Source organism: Lontra canadensis, unplaced genomic scaffold (genome assembly GCF_010015895.1).
Source record: "Lontra canadensis isolate GAN:19392208 unplaced genomic scaffold, GSC_riverotter_1.0 scaffold58, whole genome shotgun sequence".
Classification (NCBI taxonomy): Eukaryota; Metazoa; Chordata; class Mammalia; order Carnivora; family Mustelidae; genus Lontra; species Lontra canadensis.
In genome coordinates this window covers 8,535,144-8,557,369 of record NW_022631052.1, presented here as the reverse complement: position 1 = coordinate 8,557,369, position 22,226 = coordinate 8,535,144, and the positions used below count along the sequence as shown (strand labels likewise).

The window sequence follows — 22,226 nt, the reverse complement described above, 5'->3', positions numbered from 1 at the left end:
GCATAATCCCGTAATTTATTTCTTTTCTGGAAAGTGATTTGTACAACATTCTGGTTTCAGATTAACCATTCCTATTCAGTTGCCTTGGAAGGTAATGTTAAGGTAGATTTAGGTTTTAAAGTTTTTTAATATAAAAAATGGCTTTTATTGTTTCGCTTAGTTTAGAGATTAGCAGTATCTTAGGAGTTTTATGAGACAGGAGACTAAATTTACTCTCTGTAAATGTAAACATATGTCCATTAAGAAGCATGTAGTTTTTTAAAAATGTAATAACCCGATGGCTTAATGTTCTTAATCTTTTTTTTAACTTTAGAGGAATCTTTTAGGAACTAATATCTCTTGTTTTGAAGAAACATTTATCTGAAGTTCAGCAATTCCTACAGTTTCAATTCAGTTTCTCTTTCTTCTGTAAAATTCAAGAAAATTTGCTATTTTGAATAACATATTTGTTCTGTCTGAATTATTTAAAGGCAAATAAAACTTGATGTACGTATGTATGATGACTATTTATTTTTGAATTATTTGGTTTGTCAAACTGTTTTTTTTAACTATTCATGTTATAATATTGTATTAAATTTGAGGATTATCACTTATTTTCACCCAAAACCTAATATAGTATTTAGATCTTGAGGACTTTTATTTTAAATATAAAAAGTAGTCATAGAATATAGAAATTATCATGTGGTAAAAAGCTACAGTAGGATTCCAAGTGAAATTCAAGCATCCAAAGTGCTTCTGATTTCTGCTTCATTTGGACAGGGTACTTGAAGATTTCTTTTATTATTCCTTAAAGAAAGATACTAAATTCATATGCTACCTTGTACTTCATTTCAGTTTCATTATACTTTTTAAAATGTCTTCCTTTAAGGGTGTCTAGATGGTGCAGTTGATTAAGTATCTGACTCTTGGTTTCAGCTCAGGTCATGATCTCAGGGTCCTGAGATCAAGCCCCGCATCAGGCTCCACGCTCAGCACAGTCCTCTTGGAACTTCCTCTCTGTACACTCCTCTACCCTGTCCTTGCTTTCTCTTTCTCTCTCTCTCTAAAATTTAAAAGAAAAAAAAATTCTTTAAAAAAATGTCTTCTCTTTAGATTTAAAAAACTCAGATTTCAAATCATTAGCATGTCCACCTTGGGTTAGTAATTCTCGGTAGCTATCCTGAGGATGGCAGTGAGAGGCAAAGAACATTTCAGTGAAGAAAGTTGTTTCTACCCCATGCAAAACATGCGAACTTGATTATGACTTTGGATCTTTTTGTTTCCAAGTGTGTTCTACTCTTACTTTTTGTTTGAAAGCTTCTTCCTTGGTAATTGGATAAACTTACCAACAGGGAGAGTATTGGTAACTCTAGAAGCTATGGCAAGAAAAGATTAGCTCCATCAGAGCAAAGAAGAACTTACCAAGAAAGTGTGGAAAGAAACTTTCTTTTAATAAATTTCAAGAAAAAAAGAAGACTTTTAATATTATTATTATTATGTGGTTTCAGTCTGGTTCTTAGCTTACTTAGCCTCTTATTTGGGCAAGTATCAGCTACCAGAATTCTTATTTGTGCCTTTAGATCAACAACTAGATCCACCAGATATTAAACGAGGGAAGGCTGTGTTTCAGTGTGGAAACAAACCTTTCTTAATTCAATAAATCAGTTTTTGAACACTGAGGTAGTTGTATTTGTTCAGTGTTGGCTACTGGCTTGTTATTTTTAAGCCAGTGGCAAGTGATGTTCCTTTAACCAGAATATGAATTCCTTTGCAAGTATTTGAAAAAGACTAGAAGTCCCTCACAGAAATGAAACAGCATTTTATTCCCGTAGGGAAAGTCAGCTTCTAAGATTATTAAGCTTGGTGATTAATTTTTTTAGCCTTCACTATTCTTGCTGCTCTTCTCTTAATTTTAAAAATCATTAATGACAGATACTCCAAGGAATGCTTATAATTCTGATTTGATTATTGCTTGCCATCTTTATTCCACACAGAAGGAATATGTGGATTAAACACTAGGCAGCTCCAAAATTACTTTATTAACTGAAGCAGAACATCATTATTACTTCAAGAAAAGCAAATTGAAAAAAAAAACCTGAAAGTACAAAGTTATTTATAGTTTTTATGTAACATTGGACATTTAGTAATGCATCTTAATGGGTTTTATACAGTGACTCTCCACTCATTTTGTGATTTGATTGGAACATTAAAAAGCTCTGACTAACTCTGACAGTTTTTGACAGCTGGCAATTACAGAAGAGCTTATTGCATTTTTCCTTCAGGATTGATACTCTAGCTGGCTAATTGATGAGAGTACTTAATCATTTTGAAAAATAATCTGTCTTCCACATGATGGCCCAAATAAAGAAGAAGAATGTAGCCTGTGAAATCTGCTTTTGGGTTCATGGATTTTCTCCTCCTAGGACTCGTGTTGCCAACTGTTGCATGGGACTGACTATATAAACTGTAAATTTCAAAAGGCCACTGCTTATCTTGAGTTCTATATTAGTTCAGGAAATAATCCAACTTTAAAGGTTGTCCTTTAAGAACAATCTTATAATAGGATAATATCTTTTTAACATCTAAATCCAAGATCATGTATTTTTCCGGTCCAGAGAGTGTACCAGAAGGGTCTTAGAACATTGTTCAAAGGCTTGTGGAAATCAAACCAGATCTTGGAAATTACAAAACACTTAACTTTCTTCTTTAGATTAATACTTTCTATCATTTTGCTTTAGTTCAGTAGACAGCAATAGTAAAAGAAGCCATTTCGTTAAACTGTCAAATCCAAATGTATCATTCTGCCCTATTAGTTTATATAACATATATAAATTTTCTGGAAAATTTTTAGGTCTGTGCATATTCCAAGTATGATTATTTCTTAACTTTTTAGGCTAACATGATACAGAGCACCTTTTGGTAATTGGACTAAAAAGAAGAAACTGAATTTGTTGCTCAACTAAAAATACACATATGTGCTGAATGCTTCTGAATTGAATTTGAAAATATGCACAAAGGGATGACTTGCCAAAGCTGCCTTTACAAAGGCAAAATCCAGTTTGTATTGAAAAGTGACTTCCTATGGAGATGTGTGTCTTATAGAAATCTCTTTGTCATACACAGGCATATACCCTACAGTTAGTGACTAATGAGCATGAATCAAAGGCTTGTTTCTACAAATGGTTCTAGGCGCTTACATCATTCCTCTTGTTTGGCATGAAGGAGTGTTTAGCCCTAGGGAGTGGGTAAGTAAGCAGCCTGATTATTAACTTCCATTAAACCTGGTTATTTCAATAACTTATACATTGTAGTGAAAGTAAGATCTAGATTGTGTATACAAGGAATCCTTCATTTTTAAACAATCTGTGGCAGCCAGGAGATTTTTTTTTAAAGTTGCACTTTTATTAAATATGTAATTGTGTCTCTACCCAGAAGGAGCTGCTGGCTTAGCTCCTCCTCCCTTTCCTTTTAATGAGAACAGTTTAATTAGAGCTGTTTCGTGTATGGCAGCCAGGCATGAGGGGAGCATTTTATCCAGGAAGGATAGAGAGGTCATTCAGAGTTATCTGTATATTTTCAATCTTTGACTCTCCTGTCTTAAGACAATATAAAAAAGAGTAAGTTGGCTGTAACTGTCATTCATTCCCATCCCAGCCTTATAAAAGAAATAAAAACTGAAACACAGAATCCAAACAAGTATTTTTTAAAAGATTTTATTTATTTATTTGACAGAGATCACAAGTAGGCAGAGAGGCAGACAGAGAGAGAGGGGGAAGCAGGTTCCCCTCTGAGCAGAGAGCCCGATGTAGGGCTCCACCCCAGGACCCTGAGATCATGACCTGAACCGAAGGTAGAGGCTTTAACCCACTGAGCCACCCAGGTGCCCCCAAACAAGTATTTTTTCAAAAGATTTGGATGAACATATGCTTTCTGCTCCCATGCTCCCTCTCTTGGCAAACTGGAAGTACTTTCTCAGCAAACGTAATTTCACAATTTCCTCTCTAGAATTGCCGAGAGACTTGAGTCACCAAACTCGGTTTACTGCTATGGAAATTCACTATTCAGACAGAACACAGGAGGAAATTAAGGAATTATGTTTTTCAGTGACATATTAGTTCCCACCTCAGTTCAGAGGGTCCCAGCAGGGTCCTGGCAGGGCTGCTGCTCTCTGCCCTGCGCACGGTAACCTAGTAAAGAGCCGCGGCATTCTGGGGCTGGAAAGGAAGCTCAGAATAATTCGGGTAATCATTTATTAAATTGGGACCTTTGAGAGCTCTCTTTCATCCTCTCAACAGTGCAGAAATCAGCACTGCGCCGCTGGTAGCAAATCACTTTCCAGCCTCAGTGGAGTAACCGCAATGCGGCTCACTCCTCACGAGGGAGCCTGTCTCATTGTTAAAGAGCACCGCCTGATTAGTTTCTGGGTTCTAAAAATGAAGCAAACTTAAAGAGGGAGGACATTTTTTTTAGAAACAGCAGTTTGGCAAAGTGAGACTGAACCAATTTTACTCCCTGAAGCTTTGTAATCATAATCATTATTGAGCACTTAGAATGGACCAGATACTGTCCTAAGTGCTTCATGTGTCTGAACTAATGGAACTCTCGCAATAACCCCAGGAGGTAAATACTATTATCTCCATTGAGTAGATGAGGAAGCAGGCACAGACAGGCTTCCACGGTATTAATGCAGCTACTAACTGTGGGCAGAGCCAGGGCCTAAAGCCTGTGCTCTTCACTCCTGTGCTGTATGAACTACAGTGCGACCCATGTATCAGACTCAGGCTGATGTCCATTTAATGAACTATAATATGTGTGAAATTGGAGCTCTTTCTTATTTTTTTAAAGATTTTATTTATTTATTTGACAGAGACAGAGAGTGGGCACACGCAGGCAGAGGGAGAGAGAGAAGCAGGCTCCCCACCAAGCAAGGAGCCTGATGCAGGACTTGGTCCCAGGACCCCGGGATCATGACCTGAGCTGAAGGCAGCCGCCCAACCAACTGAGCCACCCAGGCGTCCCATAGAGTTCTTTTTTAAAAATGTGCTCACTTACTGTACCTAAGAGGAAAAAAACTTTAGTAAATGAGTAAAAATGAATTCTACCATCCAGATATGGGAATTATGCTAAAAACGAGTGTCAAGAAAGAAGTAATACTTTAAGACATAGAACAAATGGAAGCTGTATCAGTTATAATTTAAATCTTTCTGTAATAGCGTTAAAATCGTATATGTCTTTTGTTGCTGGACATATACATAGATTCCAGTTTTTTTTTGATTTTGTGAACAATGCTGCAATGGAACTTAAAAACTGAAATACAATACAATACTTGAAATTTGAAATACAGTATTAAGCAAACCACTAAGTGTATTTAATTTGGTCAAATCCAGAATCCATTGAATTGTTTTATAGACGCTTCTTGCCTTCCTCTATGAAAATGCCAAGGCTAAACCAAAGAAGTTAGCAAGATATTACTTGATTAATTGGAGAAGGAAATTGTAAATTCATTTATTTATTTGCAAATATTTATTGAGTATCTTCTGTGTGCTTGACATTGTGCTAAGTGATAAAATATAAAGTAAATGTAACCTGGTTTTGGCTTTCAAAGAGCTCACAGACTAGAAGACTCTAATATTTATATAGCAAAAATTAAAGTTCTTTTATGTATAAAAAGAACTAGGAGCTCAGAGGAAGAAGCAATTAATCCTGACACAGGAGACTGAGAAAAGACTAATGGGAGAGGTGGGACTTGAGCTGGGTTCATAAGAAGGAGTTAAGATTTCAATAGCCATGGGAAAGGAGGAAGACATAAAGACATTTAATAACAGGGCACGCTCAAGAAATGACAAGTCTAGTGGCTCGGAAAGTTACCCAGATACATTAGAGAGAGAAATGAGCTCCTGTCACGTGCCAAGCCCTTGTGCTGTGTAATCTGATGGGATAGGCGCTCAGCTACACTCTACGAAAAGGTATAATAAGTGTATAAGACATGGCCCCATCCTTAACAGAACTAACAATAAATTAAACAGTAGCAAACATACCAAAACCTCATAATCAAGTGCTAAATTCTGTGGTGCTATCAAAATTCAATCACAACAGAGATTTAGAGAAGACTAAAGGGTCAAAGTGGAGTCCAGAAGGTCTTGTCCAAGAGGGAGGAATGATCAGGGCCTGGAAAGATGAGGATTTGGACAAGTGAATGGGAGAGTATGAGAGCACCTCAGGGATGAAACCGGCAGGTGATCATTGGCCCTTTCCTGCATCCAGCTCTGTATCAAGCACATCAAGCAGGAAAGGTATGGCCTCCCCTTTCAGGGAACTTGAAGTCTTAGTTACCAAGATGAGAAATGTAACCAATAATTGAAGCAGTATTCAGCATTGGATTATCCAGTAGGCAAATTGATACACTCGGAATTTTCTGCAAGTGTTTGATATTTCAGAGATCAAAGAAGTTTTCATTAGAAAAATCAAAACTAGGGGCACCTGGGTGGAACAGTGGGTTAAGCATCTGCTTTCAGCTCAGGTCGTGATCCCAAGGTTCTGGGATCAGATCCCACACCGGTCTTCCTGCTCAGTGGGGAGCCTGCTTCTCCTTCTGCCTCTGCTGCTCCCCCTGCTTGTGGTCTCTTGCTCTCCTTTCAAATAAATAAAATCTTTAAAAAGAAGAAAAGAAAAGAAAAATCAGAACTATTAGATTTCCTTACACTTTTCTCAGAGTTTAGGGTCTCTAAAAGTTTCATTGCAGGCTTTTGGAATGGGATCAAGTTTAACAGATCTAAAGGCAAAAAGAAAAAAAAAAAAACTTTGGGCTGGAACAATTTGGACAGGCTGGAGATGCAGGTACAAGTTAAAACCGTTCTGCACACGAGGGCAGAATGTGGTATCTTCAGGTACTAACCAGGCAAGACCAGAGGGAATCGGGAATAATTTGGAGATGGAAACCAAATTGCTGAAGGTTTTGAGGTGGTGCAGTCGTGAGTCATGTCCATTTGGTGTATGATAACTGGGAGTTGTTAATATCCCTGCTGCTCCTTGAACACTTGAAGAAATGAGAGACTCACTGCATTGTAGAGAATGACAGACGATCGCTGCCACAGGAGACTGCTAACATGGACTAAGTATGTTCTTTTTTCCATGACAGAGGAGAGGCAATAAGCCAATTATTTATTTCTTTGCATTTAGGGGGATTTTTTTTTTTACACTAACTCAAAGTTTCAGAATTTTATTCTTTGATTCAGGTTACTCTGTGTCATCTCTATGTTGAGATGACATACCACTTTTTTGTTCCATGTAACATTTTCAGACGTGTGAAAAGGATTTGATAATTCCAAGGAATTGAGCTTAGAGACAGTATATTTAAGAGTTCTGCTTCTGTTGAGAGACATTTGTATGAGTTTAGATGATTCTCTATATATTAAAAAATGTGAGAGAAAATTCAGAGCTGGTGTTTAACTGTGCTTTCTTTCTTTTTCTTGAGAGTAGGAAAAATAACTCCTTTTTGTTGTAGTTAATTGCCAAGTCACCAAGGAGAGCCTCCACGCTTGAAGAGACCCACTTGCTAGTGACTTGGCAGTGTCAAACAAATGTTCAACTTTTATTCTGACACTTCTTGAAGAATTTGATTGAAACTATATATGTCCAGATAACACTCAGCAAAGTGCCCTTCTTGCATTTGTTTCAAGATATATTTGGAAACAAGAGAGATGACCTTGGATGCAGCTGCTTTTCCAATTTAGGACTTCTCTCTGGGTCTACTGAATAATTCCCAACATTGAAAATTCAAAGGATGGAAAAACATTTTGGTTACTATATGCCATAAGTCCCATGATGGAGGATTTTTTTCCCCCCAGCAATATGTTCTGCCTCTGAAAGAATGATATATTTAGACCACAAACTCTATGTTAGCTTTCTAACCATCTATTTCAAAATACATTTAGGAACACATTTGCTTTTCATCAGAGCGCCTTTTTGTAATCTAAATTGAGCTGTCCCTGCTTTTTAAAATATTTTAGCATCTGAGATATAAAAAATAACGAGCGGTTAACCCTTCGCCTTTGCTTTCTGGCATTCAAAATTTGTTCCGAAGCCAGGGTTCATTGTAGCTTGATGTAAGATCTAAAAGAAGACTGGAGAGGCTCTGACATCCCCAGCTAAGGTTATTGCCACCTGTCCAGATGACAATACAAGTCCTGCTAGTCTAACCTCAAGCCTGAAAGCCAAGGTTAGCTTCCAGTTGTATCTACATTTAGCCCACGGAGATGGATGGTTTTAACTGTCATTGAAGTGACGTTCTTTCAGTTACCATTATGCATATTTTGGGGGTTTAAGCAGTTCCATTTTTAATTTATTGTCACAGTCACAGGACAAGACTTAGGTAACCTGTTTGATAAAGCAATTTTACTTTCAAGCAAGTAACTAAGAATTAAGAGTCTGATCATTGTCCTGCACAGCATGTCACCAGAGATAGTAACATTTTCTATTTTCCTATGGTTTCCTAAGATGTTATAGTCAGTCAGAGCATAGAGATGATTATATTGTTAGCAAGAGTCACCAGCATACGCAGTACATTAATTCCCAGTAAAATGTGTTAGACACGTGCACACACATGCACACACACATGCACGTGCAGACACAGAAAAACACCATATTATAATACTTCCAAGGATAGCTTATTCTTGATGATTCCTTGTTGCTTGATTTGGAATCAGATCAGTAACATCAACTGTTAGCGACAACGTGAGTGAATTTGAAGAGTCAACAGACTTTTAAAACTATCACCACTGAAGATACTTCTAAAGATGATCCATCCCATCAGACAACAGTCTAATCTTAAATTTTTAATTGTTGTAAATTATTGCCCCGGCCTCACTTTGCAGTTTCCTAATTCAAAAACTGGTGACTTTTATTTTTAATCTGACATTTACTCCTTTATAAGAACAGACTTTCCATGGGCGTGCCTATCTTGTGTACATTTCCATTATTTTATTGATGTTAAGTTAGAGTATTGCTATAGTCACCACACAGCCCTAATTAAGTAAATAAGAGTTAATAGTACCCAAACTAATGGATTTTATAGGATAAGCAGTAAAGTTATCCTATCCTATCCAGAGTCGACTCCAACTGCACATTTGAACTATGCTTTTTAAAGATAGGAAAAAGGAAAATAAGGTCATACCTACAAAATGTTCCCAAGATCTGTAGTGCTCAAAGATGATTTTAATGAGGGAAAAGTCCCATAGAAAAGGTAGTTTTATTTTAAGTAATACAGAGATTAAATGTGATTTTTGTGGAATGTTTTTATAAAACATTACTTTTCAAATGTATGTTTTCTCATCCTTCTTCTAAAAACATGTACAAAACTTTGAGCCAAAAAGAATATTCCTGCATGGTTTGTGTTGATTAAGTGTGTCAGGATGTTTCAGGAGCCCTCTCTCTCCAGCTCTCCTTATATTCTCAGATACTCTTAACCAAATCAGAGCATTATTGATGTTCAGTTAAGTATTTATTACTTGGGAATTAGTATCTCGTTGTCAACATTCCTAACACAGGAGAGATTTCTGGCAACTACAAAGTGAGTATATTTCTCTAAACTCTTTTTATCTGTGTCTTCCATAGATGGAATTCATATCCAGCCTTCTGCAGATTTATAGAGAATCTAGTTTATCCAAATATTTGCAGTACCATCAAATCAAGTGTTTCTTTATTTCCTTATCATGCCCGAATATCTTACCTTGATCTTTTTGTTACAAAATCCAGATATGTTTATTTAACAAAGGCAGATCTAATGTGTTCCTGGTTCAAACTCATTTTAACATCTTTTTTTCTGTCCACGACCCTCTCCAACTTTTTCTGTTCTTATATATTTTTTCTTCTTTTTTATGTGTATCATTCCATTACCGTTTAAACTTCCTCTGATTGTATCTCACACATTCTCTTGCCAATAATAAGTTCACTTTTGGAGCATCTTCCGTTTTTTGGGGAGGGAGGCAAATTTGGTATATAACATTATATGAGTTTCAGGTGAACAACATAATTATCTGTGTACACTGGTGATTATACAACTCTGTGCTGATGGTACAGCTCTGTGAATATATTAAGAAACACTGAATGTGTGAATACTAAAAACCACTTTAAATTGGTGAATTGTGTGGTATGTGAATTATGCCCCCAATTGAACTGCTAAAAATAAAAATAGAGCTCAATGTAACAGAAGTAAAATAATATCAAACAGTATTAATTAAAAAAAAAAGAGCCCTCAGCAACCTCAGTCTTCTCACTTCTCTGAGGCATTTCCAAAGTTAACTTTTGGAATATTCTTCCAGACGTTTTCATTGTACACAAAGGGGGTTATATTCACTGTTCTGCAACTTGCTTTTTGCACTGAACAGTCTTTGCACTCTTATGCAAGTATATCTGTCAGGGAGAAAAAAAGAAAAAAAACCTTAGAAGTAGCATTATTTTATTCAGATGTATGTGCATTTAAATTTTCATAGATAGATATTGCCAAATTACTCTCCAAAAAGCTGGTGATAATTTGTAATCCCATTAGTTGGGTATGACAGAACCTACTTTGCTGTTCCCTTGCCTAAGCTAAGTGTACTAGCTTTATAAAATCTTTATCAGTATGATAGGTCTAAAGAATTATTTTAATTTGTATTTTTTAAATTATGAGTTAAAGAAATTATGAGTGAGATTAGTTTTTTATGGCTTATTTTTAATTGATCATGTGATATTTTTTCTAACTGAAAATTCCATAATGTTAATTGTAGAATTTTGAGTAATTAAAATCATATATAATCCCACCACCCAGAGATTATCACCATTTACAAATTTACTTCTAGTCTTCTTTCTATGAAATTTATCTTGTAATTTTTTTTTAGCAAATAATGAGGGTTGATAAAGGAGCTTTTTTTTATATTTAAAATACAATATAATTTAGCTGCTTAGAATATTGCTTCGAGCTCTTTTAATCAAGGTACTATATAAATATTCAGTGGACTGAGTTCCCCTGTGCCAAGCTTTTGGGATCAGCTAGTGGAAAAATCATTAGCATTCTTTCCCTGACACTGTACTGTCACTACGAGGGCTCAAACTGGATGAGATTTCCTGGGAGCCAACAGGTCTCTTAGTAAAGTAGACAGAGCTCTATGATCCTTTAATGGCATGGAAGATAGAGAATCCTGTACCTTAAAAAACAAACACACATTTCATAAGACATGTTTATGTATGTGCCCACATGTATAATCATTATTCTCACTCACGTGCACAAAACGAGACGAGATGACATGACATGAGTGAGCCAAGATAGGAACATGTAGAAAGAGTGCTGGACACCTGGGGAACAGTAAAGTGATTAGCATTCAGAGATCAGCCATTCAGAGACACAAGTCCTGTATGGTAATCATGTTTCCTTACCTGATTCTTCTTGGGACTGGAAAAACATGGAGTGCAGGATGGATTTCTGTTCTCAGTTACATTCCCCGTGCCTAGTTAGGCACACAGGCAGCTTTGATCGGGAAGAATGAATGAATAGAAGTGAAAGACTCTGACCTTGAATAAATCACATGATTGCTTTAGACCTCAGTTTCTTTCTCTGACAGCTTCAGAGAATTATCAAAAGGATAAAATAAGGTAATATATGAAGGTGATGGGTGAGACTAGCAGTCCCCTCCAAGCTGACTGTCCCTTCTTTATTTTTACAGAGCTAGATACAGTTGCCATTCAGACCCTCCTCAAGGAGGCCCTACTGTAGCAACTGCCCAAGAATCATCCTCTTGGCCAACCAGACAGAAAACAAAATAAACACCATGGCACTTTATAATTAAAAATAATTACCAGTAGGACCTGGAGACTGTGCCATCTTAACCACTGCCTCATTCTCAGTATTTAAGGGTATCTGATGTAAATCTAACACTAGAACTCCCATCAAGCTTTGGGTCAAGTTAGAGAACATTTAACACACTTTGAATTGCATCCATATGATGATTGTTTAAAAGCAGAGATGACAACTCAGGAAGGCACGTGGTACAGGTTTAGAGTAGTTAGTAGCTATTCCCAGAGTTGACCTATTGTACGTGATTGTAAATGAATGCCTGTCCTTTATGGCTTGTTTTGTATCAAATTGTCAGAGGCCATTCCAAGCAATGATTACATTTCAGAGTTAATGTAAAGAAATTTTTAAAAATTCTATGAAAGATTTTGTGATTTACTCAAGATAGATTCTGTGACCTTCTGAGTTTGTTGAAAGAGGAAGCTAGTGTGTTGTAAAACCAGTTAAAATAAGAATAAACTTGGAAATATAAAATAGCATCAGCTCATAGCCCTTAAGGAAGATAACTAATGGCCCAGGCCCTAAAATTCCAATTTATTTAGAAATATGTTTTCATAAAAACTTCATATAAATAGAAATATTTCTCAGTCCAGTCCTCTTTAATGAAATGCTGTAAAAATAAAAGACTAGCACATAAATTTTTCTTTTTTTCCTCTTTGTAACCAAAAGCATTGCATAATCAGGCAGGAACCAGGAAGTAAAAATAATCACAAAATTAAACCAAGTGACCTATTTTCATTACTCCAGCAGGAGTAAAAAGTGAAGATAAACACAGCCAGCAAGTTCCTTTATCAAATTCGAAAATCCTTTCCTTGTCAGTCATTCCTTAATAGAAGAATAAAAATGAAATTTCTATTAAGCCTTTAAGTCAACACTGCCTTAAAATTGTTTTAATTGTGGTAAAAAACCCATAACCTAAAATTTACCATATTAACCATCTTTAAATGTTCATTAGTGTTACGTATATTCACACGGCTGTGCAGTAGACCTCTATAATGTGTTCATGTTGCAAAACTGAAACTCTGTATCCATTAAACAACTCTCCATTCCCCTTCCTCCTGGCAACCACCATTCCATGTTATGTCTGTGAGTTTGAGTACTCTAGGTTCCTGATGTCAGTGGAATCATAGAGTAGTTATCTTTTTGTAACTGGTTTATTTCATCCATCATGATGTCCTCAAGGTTCACCCACACTGAAGCACGTGGGAGGGTTTCCTTCAAGACTGAACACTGTCCTTCTTAATATCATTTTTGCAGCACTGTCTATTCTACCCTTAAACATCTTTGCAGGTGTTGTCTGTTTCAGTGTTCCAGAACATGACTAAATACAGAATGATGAGAAGCAAGGCAAAATGCACGTTCGACCTTCCGAATTCTCCTGTCAAGAAATCAGGGGAGGTTACACAGTGATGGTAGACTGTAGGACTTCCTCAGAATGAGAAAAACTATTAGATGCTAAATTAGCAGTCAAGACTCTAGAGACTGGGACGCCTGGGTGGCTCAGTGGTTGAGCGGCTGCCCTCGGCTCAGGTCATGATCCCGGCGTCCTGGGATCGAGTCCCGCATCGGGCTCCTTGCTCGGCAGGGAGCCTGCTTCTCCCTCTGCCTCTGCCTGCCTCTCTGTCTGCCTGTGCTCGCTCGCTCTCTCTCCCTCTGTCTCTGACAAATAAATAAAATCTTTAAAAAAAAAAAAAAAGACTCTAGAGACTTTTTCACAAGCCCTTTGTATTGAAGGTTTTTAGTTTTTGTTGTTGTTGTTGTTGTTGTTGTTTTGTTTTTTTTTTTTAATCATGAAAAAATTGTATTTAGATTTAGCCAGCTGGACTCAGTTTAGATGATCCCAATTTTGTTGGCAACATCCAAAGCATCATAGTCAGGGGCCAGCCGAACGTATGCCTTCTTCTCTCCATCAGGCCTGATTAAGGTGTTGACCTTGGCTACATCAATGTCATAGAGCTTCTTCACAGCCTGTTTGATCTGGTGCTTATTGGCCTTGACATCCACAATGAACACAAGTGTGTTGTTGTCTTCTATTTTCTTCATGGCTGACTCAGTAGTCAGGGGGAACTTGATGATGGCATAGTGATCAAGCTTGTTTCTCCTGGGGGCGCTCTTTCGAGGGTATTTGGGCTGCCTTCGGAGACGCAGAGTCTTGGGTCGTCGGAACGTAGGTGATGTGCGGATCTTCTTTTTTTTGTGACTGTGGACGCCTTTCAGCACCGCTTTCTTGGCCTTCAAAGCCTTTGCTTTGGCTTCGGCTTTGGGAGGGGCAGGGGCTTCCTTCTTAGCTTTCGGCGCCATCTTCGTAAAAGGGATCTGTTGTTGTTGTTTTAAATATTTATTTATTTATTTGGCAGACAGAGATCACAAGTAGGCAGAGAGGCAGGCAGAGGGAGAGGGGGAAGCAGGCTCCCCACCGAGCAGAGAGCCCAATGTGGGGCTCGATCCCAGGACCCTGAGATCATGACCCAAGCCAAAGGCAGAGGCTTAACCCACTGAGCCACCCAGGTGCCCCGAAGGTTTTTAGTTTTTTTCTAGAAATACATTTAATCTTTAAAAAAAAAAAAAAAAAAAAAAGGGATTTAACCTTTTCCTTTTTTTTTTTTTTTTTTTTTAATTTAAAAGTCCCTGCTAATCTATCTCCGCTGCTGGGTTATTTTTTCCCTTCAAGCTACAGACATTCTCTCCAACTTCTTCAGACTGAGTTAGCTGTGTTCCTGTTTGTGAATAAGCCCCCTGTCCGATTCTGTCGTAGCGACAGCCTCATGTTCCACAGTTTGTTAAGAGAATGCAGTTGCCAACTGTAGATATTGTTAGGTCACAGAGCCTAACAGGAGTAAGTTTTAAAAAGAAGCAGAGCTCATTCATTTTCAGTCTTCCTACCTTAATTTTTGAACAGCTTTGTTGAGCTATAATTCACATACCATACAATTCACAAATTTAAAAATTCAGTGGTTTTCAGTATATTCCCTGAGTTGCACAACCATACCTACAATTCACTTTGAGAATATTTTACCACCCCCAAAGGGAAGCTGGTAACCAGTATCAATCACTCCCCATTCCCCCCCCTAGATTTCCCAGCCCCCAGCAACGACTAATCTCACATTTGCCTATTCTGAAATTTCATATAAATGGAACTGTACAGTGTGTGGTCTGGCTTCTTAGCGTAATGTTTTCAAAATCATCCATGTTATAGAATGTATCATTACTTTACCCGTCTTTTTTTTTTAATTGTGGAAAAATACACAACATGAAATTTACCATCTTAATCATTTTTAAATGTACCTTTCAGTATTTTAAGCACATTCTCATTGTTGTGCAACCAGTCTTCAGAACTCTCTTTATCTTGTAAAACTAGACTCTATTCCCATTAAACAAGTTTCTCCTTCTCCCTTTCTCACCGCCTGTGGCAACCACAATTCTACTTTGTCTCTCTGAATTTAACTACTCCGGGAACCTCATGTAAGTGGACTTATACAGTATTTGTGACTAGTTTGTTTTATTCAGCATGATAGCCTCAAGACCCTTGTCATTCATGTGACAGAACTCCCTTCCTGCTTCGTTCCTTTTTATCACTGAATAATATTCCCTTGTACAGATACACTACATTTTGTTTCTCCATTCATCAGTTGATGGGGTTTGGGGTTATTTCCACTTTTTGGTTATTATGAATAATGCTATTATAAACATTTGTATACAAGTTTTTGTGTAGACATGTTTTCAAATCTCTCAGGCATATACCTTGGAGTAGAATGGCTGAGTCACATGGCAGACTATATCTGTTTGTTTGTTTTAAGATGGGAATTTCTTTTTTTATTTTATTTATTTATTTGACAGAGAGAGAAAACACGAGCAGACGGAGAGAGAGAGAAGCAGGTTCCCCGCTGAGCAGGGAGCCCAATACAGGCTCTATCCCAGGACCATGGGATCATGACCTGGCAAACTATGTTTAATGTTTTGTGGAACCAGGCAGCTTTTTCATATCAACTGCATCATTTTACACCAGCAAATTGTGGAGGTGCCAGTTTCTCCACATCCTCACCAAGGATGCTGGAGAAAAGGATGTTGTTATTGCCCACCTTATTAGTCAACCTAGTAAGCATGAAGGAGTTTTGTTGGCATTTCCCTGGTGGCTAATTTTCTTATGTTTAATTGGCCATACTTTTTTGGATCAATGTCTGTTCAGATCCTTTGTCCATTTTTTCATTGGATGGTCTCACTATTATTGAGTTGTAAGAGTTATTTATGTATCCTGACTGCAAGTCCCTTGTCAGACATACGACTTACAAATATGTTTTCTTAGCCCGTGGGTTCCCTTTTTCACTTTCTTCATGGTATCCTTAGAAGGTTTTAATTTCAATGAAGTCCAATTATCTATTTCTTCTTTTGACACTTGTCAAAAGAAGAAATAGATATTTGGTATTGTATCTAAGAAGGTTTTGCTTAACCCAAAGGCACAAAGTTTGGAGCCCCTGGCTGGCTCAGTTGGAAGAGCATGTGACTCTTGATTTCGGGGTCGTGAGTTCAAGGCCCATGTTGGGTGTAGAGATTACTAAAAAAACGTAAATAGATTTAGGGGAAAAAAGGCATAGAGATTTACTCCTGTTTTCTTTTAAGAGTCTTTAGTAGTTTCAGCTCTTATATTTAGGTTTTAGATTCATTTTTGGTTAATTTTTATGTATGATGTAAGGAAGAGAGCTAATCTCAGCGTTCTGCATATGTGTACGCATTTGTCCCACCAAACACCATTCATTCCCTACCCTTCATCATTGGCTTAGCACCCTTGTGGAAAATCAATTGACCATAATTGTGACAGTTTATTTCTGGATTTTCAATTGTCTTCCATGGATCTGACTCTCTCTCTATATATATATCATTATGCCAGTACCATACCGTCTTGATCACCGTGATTTATGAAGTAATTTTTTTATAAAGATTTTATTTATTTATTTGACAGAGATCACAAGGAGGCAGAGAGGCAGGCAGAAAGAGAGGGGGAAGCAGGCTCCCTGCTGAGCAGAGAGCCTGATGCGGGGCTCGATCCCAGGATCCTGGGATCATGACCCGAGCCAAAGGCAGAGGCTTAACCCACTGAGCCACCCAGGTGCCCCTCCTTTTCATTTAGATGTTAAATATGCAATCATCCAGGGACACCAGAAGGGATGAGTTGGTTTGGGGGAAGGAAACTTTGGAAAAAGATGTTTATGAAGCTGGTTCAGATTTGGACGGGCTCAGAAAAGATGGCTAGGTGGTAAGGAAAAAGAGAGTGGAATGGAGAATGGACAGCCCCTCTGGCACACAGGAGGCTGTAGTTGTAGTACTCCATTGTGGCACTTCCAGCTCTTCCAGCTCAAAGGGGTTTTTGGTATTTTGGGGGTGCTATTTATGAGAGAAAGATTTCACAAAAGAAGGTCAGGAAGGGCCTTCCCAGGGAAATCAGCACTTTGCTGTGATCATCACATTACAGAGTCTGATTAAAAATTTTGCAGATCTAGGGGTACCTGGGTGGCTCAGTGAGTTAATCGTCTGCCTTTGCTCAGGTCATGATCCCGGAGTCCCAGGATAGAGCCCCACATCGGGCTCCTTGCTCAGTGGGGACCCTGCATCTCCCTCTGCCTGCCACTCCCCCTGTTTGTTCTCTCTCTCTGTATCAAATAAATAAAACTAAAATCTTTTTTTTAAAGATTTTATTTATTTATTTGACAGAGATCACAAGTAGGCAGAGAGGCAGGAGGAAGCAGCCTCCCTGCTGAGCAGAGAGCACGATTCTGGGCTCGATCCCAGGACTCTGGGATCATGACCTGAGCTGAAGGCAGAGGCTTTAACCCACTGAGCCACCCAGGCGCCCTAAAACTAAAATCTTAAAAAATTTTTTTTGCAGATCTAGGACAGTGGTGATGGTTGCACAACAGTGTGAATGAACTTACATTTAAGAACAGATAAAATGTTAGATTCTATGTTATGCATATTTTACCACTATTAAAATGTTTTGCAGATCAGGAAACCAGATCCCAGGGCCTGGAATGTTTCCATCTAGCCCCTAAGATGCCTCTTTTCCTGTTATCGAAAGATCTGAGACACCCCATTGGTAATCAGAAACTCTTACGGGGAGCCTGGGAAGTGGCTGCAGAGGCCTGAGATGTTTTTACTTCTGATTATGTATGCAGGGCTCTGTGGCAGCTGGGAAACTGACGAGGAGACTGTGTCCCTGTCCTCACCTGCCTAATATAAATACCACCAAATTCCTGTTGTGGATGGTCTCCTTTTGTCAAAACCCTGCAGGCCATCCCTCTGTTTGTTGGTACACATGACGGAGTTCAAGTACAGGGTAGCTGGGTGCAGCTTCCTTCGGTTGTCCATGGTGGGGAGGCCTCAGCTGCCAGCTACAAGGAGACCAGAAGGGTAGGTAGAGGTCAGCCCTTAACTGGAAGTTCACAGTCAGCTATACATCTCTCGTGACCTGTCTGCTTTTAAGTGGCAGACCTTACTCTTGTTGGATTCTCACTAGTTTTTTTCTCAGAGATTAACATTATGAAGAGCCTCTGGGGGCCTCTCCTACATAATCCTTTGCCCTGGGGCCCTGTCTTCCCTTCCCACTTCTCCTCACCAGGAAAACCCGTTTCTCCATTCTCCATGCCTTGTGTGAGCACATCTCCAGCACAGGGGAAGAGGACCTGGGGGCCTTGGTTATTTTTCGTTTAGGACTAGCATAAGGTTGAGGCATGGCCAACCAGACACAAACCTGAGCCCACGGAGAGCTCAGATTTTAAAAAGTGCTCACCAAGTCTTCCCAAGCGCCACCTTTCACCGCCCTTCCTTTCACTTGTCTTGACATCTTTGGACCCTCCATGGTATTGTTTTATCACCTCCCTCCATCCCGATTTTTCTTTTTTCAAACATGGAACGCCTCGTGAATTTGCATGTCATCCTTGTGCAGGGCCCACACCGACCTTCTCCACATCATTTCAATTATAGTAAATGCTCTGCCGGAGCGAGCACCCACCATTTGGATGTTGAGGGTCACTTGACTGCCTTGTGCAGCTGCCGTTTTCTGCCACCTGCCTGACGCGCACAGGGTCCACGTTGTGGTTCTGCCCACTCTGGGCCCCTGGGGAGGGCACCGAGCAAGATCAGCTTAATTTCTCCATCCACTTTGCCAGGACAGTCTCATTAGGAGTCCATTACACTTTGAAAATGCTAAAACCAAATCACTCCATTCTCTCTCTGTCTCTCTCTTTTTTATGTAAATCTTATTTTTTAAAGATTTTTTTATTTATTTATTTGACAGAGATCACAAGTAGGCAGAGAGGCAGGCAGAGAGAGAGGAGGAAGCAGGCTCCCTGCCAAGCCGAGAGCCCGATGTGAGGCTCGATCACAGGACCCTGGGATCATGACCTGAGCCGAAGGCAGAGGCTTAACCCACTGAGCCACCCAGGCACCCTCTTTTTTTTTTTTTTTTTTGTCTTACAGAAAGTTTTTTTGTCTTTCATAGCCTTTGAGAATCACAAAAAGTGGGTGGTAAGAAAGGAGGGCGGCCATGCAGACCCGCTGGGGAGTAGAAATGGTAGAGTGCGCGGTGCTCGGCGGCATTCATGCGGAGCTGTGGGCCGCACCTGACTGGTGTAGGCCAGCTCAGTCCCCTTGCCATGAGCTTGGGGAATCTGTTAGCTTTGCCCCTCAAGTTAGATTCCGTGCTGTCTCAGAAGAATGGTAGAGGGAGAGAGAAGGGGAGGGATGAAAGAGAAGCTAGGAAAAGATGTGTACTGATGCTAGACAAAAAACGAACGCTCTTTGTGGGTTTACTTACTGCAAGGTGTAGTGCAAATACCTTGACCTGGCAGTTCCGCACCCCTGACTTCCTTCCAAACTCACGCATGCATGTGTGTATGCACACACACATCAGACACACAGAACAACTCAAAGCTCTGGTCTGGAAAATCTTTCCACTGGGGTGTCTGTTGGTTGCCTTGTGATGACAGGTTTAATGGTTTTATATCTCTGCATTCCACTGAGACCACCTACCCAGAGGCCACACCCTGCTGACCTGGTTAGCCAGGGCCTGAGACTCCACACGGGAACGCAGGGGCCATTCGGATGGAGGATCAGGAGGCCTGTACTCTGGCTTGGGTGAATCACGCTGACCTGCTGTGTGACTGCATCCAGGTTGCTTGCCCTCTCTGTAATTTGGGGTCCCAAATTACAAAATGGGACTAACGCTTCTTGTCTCCTAGAAATGTCACAAGACAGAGTAAACTATGGTGTTCCAAGTGCTTATGCTTCTGAGACTCAAGAAATCAGGGAAATCTTGTATTTCTCTCTGTCTTTGTTGTTGTTGTTGTTGAGGTAGGGTGTTCTGGGCTCTCTTATGCAAGCCCTTAGAAGATAGGAGAAGTCAATGGAGAAAAACTGAAAGCATTTCCGCTAAGGTCAGGAACACGGCAGGGATGTCCGTTATCACCACTGCTATTCAACATAGTACTGGAAGTCCTAGCCTCAGCAATCAGACAACAAAAAGAAATTAAAGGCATCCAAATCGGCAAAGAAGAAGTCAAACTATCACTCTTCGCAGATGATATGATACTATATGTGGAAAACCCAAAAGACTCCACTCCAAAACTGCTAGAACTGGTACAGGAATTCAGTAAAGTGTCGGGATATAAAATCAATGCACAGAAATCTGTCGCATTTCTCTACACCAACAACAAGACAGAAGAAAGAGAAATTAAGGAGTCCATCCCATTTACAATTGCACCCAAAACTATAAGATACCTAGCAATAAACCTAACCCAAGAGACTAAGAATCTATACACAGAAAACTATAAAGTACTCATGAAAGAAATTGAGGAAGACACAAAGAAATGGAAAAATGTTCCATGCTCCTGGATTGGAAGAATAAATATTGTGAAAATGTCTATGCTACCTAAAGCAATCTACACATTTAATGCAATTCCTATCAAAGTACCATCCATTTTTTTCAAAGAAATGGAACAAATAATCCTAAAATTTATATGGAACCAGAAAAGACCGCGAATAGCCAAAGGAATATTGAAAAAGAAAGCCAAAGTTGGTGGCATCACAATTCCAGACTTCAAGCTCTACTACAAAGCTGTCATCATCAAGACAGCATGGTACTGGCACAAAAACAGACACATAGATCAATGGAACAGAATAGAGAGCCCAGAAATAGACCCTCAACTCTATGGTCAACTAAACTTCGACAAAGCAGGAAAGAATGTCCAATGGAAAAAAGACAGCCTCTTCAATAAATGGTGTTGGGAAAATTGGACAGCCACATGCAGAAAAATGAAATTGGATCATTTCCTTACACCACACACGAAAATAGACTCAAAATGGATGAAGGACCTCAATGTGAGAAAGGAATCCATCCAAATCCTTGAGGAGAACACAGGCAGCAACCTCTTCGACCTCAGCCGCAGCAACATCTTCCTAGGAACATCGCCAAAGGCAAGGGAAGCAAGGGCAAAAATGAACTATTGGGATTTTATCAAGATCAAAAGCTTTTGCACAGCAACGGAAACAGTTAACAAAACCAAAAGACAACTGACAGAATGGGAGAAGATATTTGCAAACGACATATCAGATAAAGGGCTAGTGTCCAGAATCTATAAAGAACTTAGCAAACTCAACACCCAAAGAACAAATAATCCAATCAAGAAATGGGCAGAAGACATGAACAGACATTTCTGCAAAGAAGACATCCAGATGGCCAACAGACACATGAAAAAAGTGCTCCATATCACTCGGCATCAGGGAAATACAAATCAAAACCACAATGAGATACCACCTCACACCAGTCAGAATGGCTAAAATTAACAAGTCAGGAAATGACAGATGCTGGCGAGGATGCGGAGAAAGGGGAACCCTCCTACACTGTTGGTGGGAATGCAAGCTGGTGCAACCACTCTGGAAAACAGCATGGAGGTTCCTCAAAATGTTGAAAATAGAACTACCCTATGACCCAGCAATTGCACTACAGGGTATTTACCCTAAAGATACAAACGTAGTGATCTGAAGGGGCACATGCACCCGAATGTTTATAGCAGCAATGTCTACAATAGCCAAACTATGGAAAGAACCTAGATGTCCATCAACAGATGAATGGATAAAGAAGATGTGGTATATATACACAATGGAATACTATGCAGCCATCAAAAGAAATGAAATCTTGCCATTTGCGACGACGTGGATGGAACTAGAGGGTATCATGCTTAGTGAAATAAGTCAATCGGAGAAAGACAACTATCATATGATCTCCCTGATATGAGGGAGAGGAGATGCAATATGGGGGTTAAGGGGGTAGGAGAAGAGTAAATGAAGCAAGATGGGATTGGGAGGGAGATAAACCATAAGTTACTCTTAATCTCACAAAACAAACTGAGGGTTGCTGGGGGGAGGGGGG

General features: G+C 39.3%; 2 protein-coding genes and 1 non-coding gene across 7 annotated transcripts in view; 1 reads left to right on the top strand and 2 right to left on the bottom strand.

The window, feature by feature from the left end:
• The window catches only part of IFT81 (intraflagellar transport 81), a 219,413-nt gene that overhangs the window by 184,436 nt on the left and 12,751 nt on the right, over nucleotides 1-22,226 (top strand). For 2 of the 5 annotated variants that reach the window (XM_032876324.1, XM_032876323.1), the window contains one exon: nucleotides 3,103-3,183. The exons of 1 other annotated variant lie outside the window; for it this stretch is intronic. In XM_032876324.1, the coding sequence (XP_032732215.1) occupies nucleotides 3,103-3,168 (66 nt within the window). In that variant the 3' untranslated portion in view covers nucleotides 3,169-3,183. Of the gene's footprint in view, nucleotides 1-313; nucleotides 494-2,261; nucleotides 2,283-3,102; nucleotides 3,184-22,226 lie in introns of those variants that run through there. 2 more of the 5 variants (XM_032876327.1, XM_032876325.1) reach the window with 2 other exon arrangements.
• Nucleotides 13,637-14,116, bottom strand: LOC116878643 (60S ribosomal protein L23a). Its single transcript, XM_032876336.1, has one exon. The coding sequence runs from the start codon at nucleotides 14,105-14,107 to the stop codon at nucleotides 13,637-13,639; it is 471 nt and encodes a 156-aa protein (XP_032732227.1). The 5' UTR covers nucleotides 14,108-14,116.
• Nucleotides 18,699-18,803, bottom strand: LOC116878730. Its single transcript, XR_004384877.1, has one exon. It is a non-coding gene; the product is annotated as a U6 spliceosomal RNA (small nuclear RNA).